Below are 5000 nucleotides of genomic sequence, written 5' to 3' on the forward strand. Positions count from 1 at the left end.
CAGTAAATCCGGAATGGACGACTGACAGCTGACTGGATTCGTCGTCGGCTTTTATACGTCGTCCGAAGGTAGGCTGATAGAAGATGACGTCACCGGTAGAGTCTCGGAATATGAATTAATTTTCATTTTCGTCTCTCTTTCTAGAATCGTTCCGATATCATCTTTAATTCACGTTCACTTTACAGACATACTAAAACCTCGCCTGTGGTCTACAAATAGTAAAACTACGATTGTTTATTTCACAAAAATATGAATGAATTGCACTTCCTCGCTACAATTAGAGTATAGGCTGTTCATACATAATGGGCGTTGTTGTTATGCGCCGTAGTAACGGTTATGGATATCGTGTGAACTAACCTCAGAAGAATGAACATCAGGGAAAAATGATACATCATTGTAGTTGCTATTGTCACTACCATAATTATCATTATCATCATTCTTTATATTATCCTTATCATTGTTGTAATCATGATCAGCATGACTCTTATCATCATTATCATAACTCTTATCATCATTATCATAACTCTTAACATCATTATCATAACTCTTATCATCATTATCATAACTCTTATCATTACTGTCACTATTACTATCATAATTATTGTTGTGATTATCATTATCAATATCCTCCCTGTCATCAATAACAATAATAACTATGATAATAACAACAATGATAATGTTAATATGATAATGATGAGGAAAATAGATAATGAGGATGAGGAAAAAATAATGATAATGATAATATTGATAACAAGGACGATATTGATAATGATAATAACAACAATGATGATAATGAATATTGATGATAGTTATATTTATAACAATAGTTATAAGGATAATTATTACAACAACAATCATAATGATAATAGAAAGAATGATGATAATAACAATTATGGTAATGATGATGATAAAAGTATTAGTAACAATGCAAACAACCATGATAATGGTATGAATAGCAATAATGACATCAATAATAATGATAATAACAACAGTGATAACAGTAACACTGATTGAACTTATGTGAGATTATAATAAGAAAAAAACAACGATAGTAAGAAAACCAATCAAAACAATGCCACGCCGTACTGTATGACCTTCCTAACACACGGAAGAGGAATCGGAGGGCAAACTATGATAAAACGACAAAGTTCCTCTTTTATAAATAATTGGTAGTTTTTTTTTAATGGAAATACGAGATTTATGAGGTGTGTATGTGTGTGAATGTTGTTTGTTAATGAGTGTGATTGTGGTTGGCGTTATTATGAAGCTTTTGCTAATTTTAGATGTTAAGGTTAACGTTTCAGGTGATGTAATGCCAATAGCAATTCTTAATGATGACAATTGTAATGGTGATAGTCATGATACTATGATTATATCACTAGTACTATGATCATTATTATTGTTATCATCATCATTATTATGATTAATGAAAATTATAATAACAACAATGATAATGATAAGTATGATAATAATATCAATATCAATGATAATACTGATGATGATGATAATGATAATGATATAATAATGATAGTGATGATAATACCAATGATAATACAAACCGAGGCCCCACAACGAATATACATAGAAATAGAACCTACATGGATAAAGAGAAATAAAAAGATAGGACGAACCCTATCAATACTTATTGACTTTTTCTATAACCTTGATTCATCCAGAAACATCATGATAAAAAAGCAACAACAAAAGTGGTTAAAATACATGTTATATTCGATAATGTATGCGGTCACTTGAGCTTGGTTCAATCAAGGTATGCTTTTCATTCCACTGTTTGTGTTCTATTGGGTTAAAGGTCCTAAAAAGCTTGCGAACTCCTTTGTTGTTGTTTTTTTTATCGATTTTCCGTTAATCATAGAGCTTAGACTTTTTCTTTTCTATGAATAACACTCACACACGCGCGTGCACATACACACACATATATAGATAAATGGATAGATAAATATATACACATAGATATTTACACAATAATGAATTGCCATGACTAATCATATCAACATAAAGTATTCCGATGAATTCCATAATCAAAGAACGAAATACAGTAATCCGGTATATCAAGGGTTAAAAACAAGGTCAGTGCACTTAATGTTCCGCGATGATGAAGATTCGTACTCAGGTAATTCTGAGTAATATGTGGTATGCGGTATTCTTTTCTCAATGCTGTTGAATGCTGTTATTTTGAAGAATAGTATGTTATACTGTTATGTTATCTGTTTATTTCATGGTCGAACAGGGTTATACCCTTTTCTCAAGAGAGTCAAAAGTTCGGGACATAATCAAAGTAAGCGCCAAATGGGCCATAAGCCATAAGGATTTGCAGAAAAGGAAAACAAATCTATTTATATGTATAAGAACTAAATTGTATATTTTTGTGGGTTTCAATAACAATATCGAATAACGATTAAAATCTCTCTCTCTGTCATACTTATTATCTCTTTCTTTCTCTCTCTTTTTATCTGTGTCACACTCTCTCTCTGTCATATTTTTACTCACTTTTTTGCTCTGGCGTACTCATTCATTTTCTCTCTCTCTTTCTCTTCTCTTTATCTCTCTGTCACACTTACCCTCTCTCTCTCTGTCTTTCATTATGTTTTTGTTTTATGTTTTCCATTTTTTGTTGAATAGCTTGTTATGTTTTTATGTTGTAAAGCATATGGTAAATTATGTTGTGATGTATCTATATCTATACATACATATATATATTATATATACATACATATCTCTCTCTCTCTCTCTCTCTCTCTCTCTCTCTCTCTCTCTCTATATATATATATATATATATATATATATATATATATATATATATTGTAGTATGTGATATTTTATTATCGCGAAATGAAAGGGTGTTCTATGTTGTGAAATAGTATATGTTGCTATGCTGTTATGTTGTATATTAAAATATTATTATTGTTGGTATTTTATTAGTATTTTAGATATTGTTTATCAGTTATTGATTTGTATAGCCTTAGATAACGGATTTATTTATGCAAATGAATTTTAATATTTCTATATGTGTTTTGGTATTATTTGGTATCATAAGTTCCTCAATTTGCTTTCCGTCTACATAAAGAGCTTATCGTGATGATATTACATAGAGAAAGTGTGGAGGAGGAAGGAGGTACTGGAAGAAAATGCCCAATACATTTTGTATTTTAATGTGAAAGAAACCGGGCGCCGCCATGAGGACCGCAGAGGAACAGCAAAGCGAAGGGAAGAAGGACTCCAGGGAAGCCTCCTCTTCGGCCTCGCGTTCGGTGCCTCCAGCAGGACCTCACAGGACGTCGAGCGGGAGAGTCGTCCATCACGAGTGGTCAGGAAGGTGCGGTTTGGCTGCGTCCGGTGACGGTCCTGGACTGAGGGAAGCTGAGGAGGCTCGACGAGTCCTTGGAACTCCTCCTCGGAGGCTACGAGGACTCGCGACTCCTCCTCCCAGTCCCCAGTGCAGGAGGGCGCCGTGCGTGTGTGCGATTTATGCCTCGACGGCGGCGTCTTCCTTAGCCTTGACGACGTAGGTGTAGGGATAGTTGAAGGGGTAGGTGTAGGGGAAGTTGTAGGGGTAGGTGTAGGTGAGGGGAAGGCCTTGGTCTGCGGATGGAAGAGCACGACGGTTCGATCAGTATAAGTCATGTGAAATATACAAAGCTTTTAACACTGACATAAATATGACAGAACAGTAGAATGAAATGTGTAAAAAATGATCATATATATAAAAGATATGCTTCATGAACCAGATGTTAAAAAGGTCAACCAGGACTATTTCAGTAATAGCATAAACAAAGTATTTCCATACTATGGACTCTCACACACACACACACACACACACACACACACACACACACACACACACACACACACACACACACACACACACACACACACACACACACACGCACCCACACACAATAAGATCAAGAGAGGAGGCTCACTGTAGGTGTAGACGAGGGGGACGGTGCTGGCGGGGGTGTCGGCCTTGACAGTCTTGACCAGAGGGTAGGTGACCAGAGGGTGTGTGTACAGGAGCTGGGGGTCGGCCTCGGGAGCGGGCATGGCGGCAGCGCAAGCCACCAGGGCGAGAACCAGCTGTTGGAAGGTCAGACAGATGGTTTAGGATTGAGTGGATGTTGCTCGGAAGAACTCCAGGGAGAATAGGAAGGAAAATATTGCGTTTCGGATGCAGTGTTGGTCTTGAAGGCGTTGACTTTGATTTGCTTAGATTTAAGGTTTTCGGTTCAGTGATAAGCAGACTGTTTGCATTTCTAACTTGTGATTTTTTCTAATGGAACCATCTTAAAGAAATGTTAGAAGATATTCTATAAAGCTTACTTAATAATTGAATATTCTTGGCCATCGAGGGAATTAAACTAAAATGTTGGAAAGTTATTTTGCAAACTTCACTTTTTTCCTTGCGCATTACTCAAAATAAAACCGTTTCAATGAAAAGCTATCAGTGGGTACTTTCTCGACTCTAACATAATTTGTTCTAGATACTAAGAGCTATTTATAACGGTAATATCTTCGCGTCTGGTAATAACCTTTCGTCAGTTTCAAATAACAATCCTGCCCCGAAGACATTAACCATTAGAATTACTAATCCATGCAACAAAACCAAAAGAATAAATAAAAAGAAGAAAGTCCTACTTACAGCAACCTTCATTTTGAACAGTGTTTGTGATGAAGCCTCTCACTGGAAGACTGATACCCGAATTGCTAGAGACGCTCCTATTTATACCCAGGATGATCTTGCAAGTAGTTGCCAATTGTTAAGTTTTAGATGTCATTTTTGTTGAGCGCGATGGTGTCCAATACCTTAGTGAGTTCATCTGGATTGATCTATCATTATATGTGTATTCTTATTATCACTATTTGACTTCTGAGCAAGGTTCTTCATATGTCAAAAACATTTGTGGTTTTTGCAATTTCATGCAGCTGGTGACGGCATCCATGCGTCTGTATCAAAAGTCTAAACATATTCACGCTATAGAACG

General features: G+C 35.8%; 1 protein-coding gene across 1 annotated transcript; it reads right to left on the minus strand.

Annotated features, from left to right (window-relative positions):
• Positions 1-3154: 3154 nt before the first annotated feature.
• LOC147470484 (uncharacterized) lies at positions 3155-4756 on the minus strand. Its single transcript, XM_086543868.1, has 3 exons — positions 4658-4756; positions 3942-4095; positions 3155-3600 (listed from the first exon to the last, which is right to left on the minus strand). The coding sequence occupies exons 1-3, from the start codon at positions 4667-4669 to the stop codon at positions 3485-3487; spliced, it is 282 nt and encodes a 93-aa protein (XP_086399994.1). The 5' UTR covers positions 4670-4756; the 3' UTR covers positions 3155-3484.
• Between the last annotated feature and the right edge of the window lie 244 nt (positions 4757-5000).

This window comes from Penaeus japonicus, unplaced genomic scaffold, assembly GCF_977035675.1.
Source record: "Penaeus japonicus unplaced genomic scaffold, GWHDUDI00000001_assembly GWHDUDI00000014, whole genome shotgun sequence".
NCBI classification, from domain to species: domain Eukaryota; kingdom Metazoa; phylum Arthropoda; class Malacostraca; order Decapoda; family Penaeidae; genus Penaeus; species Penaeus japonicus.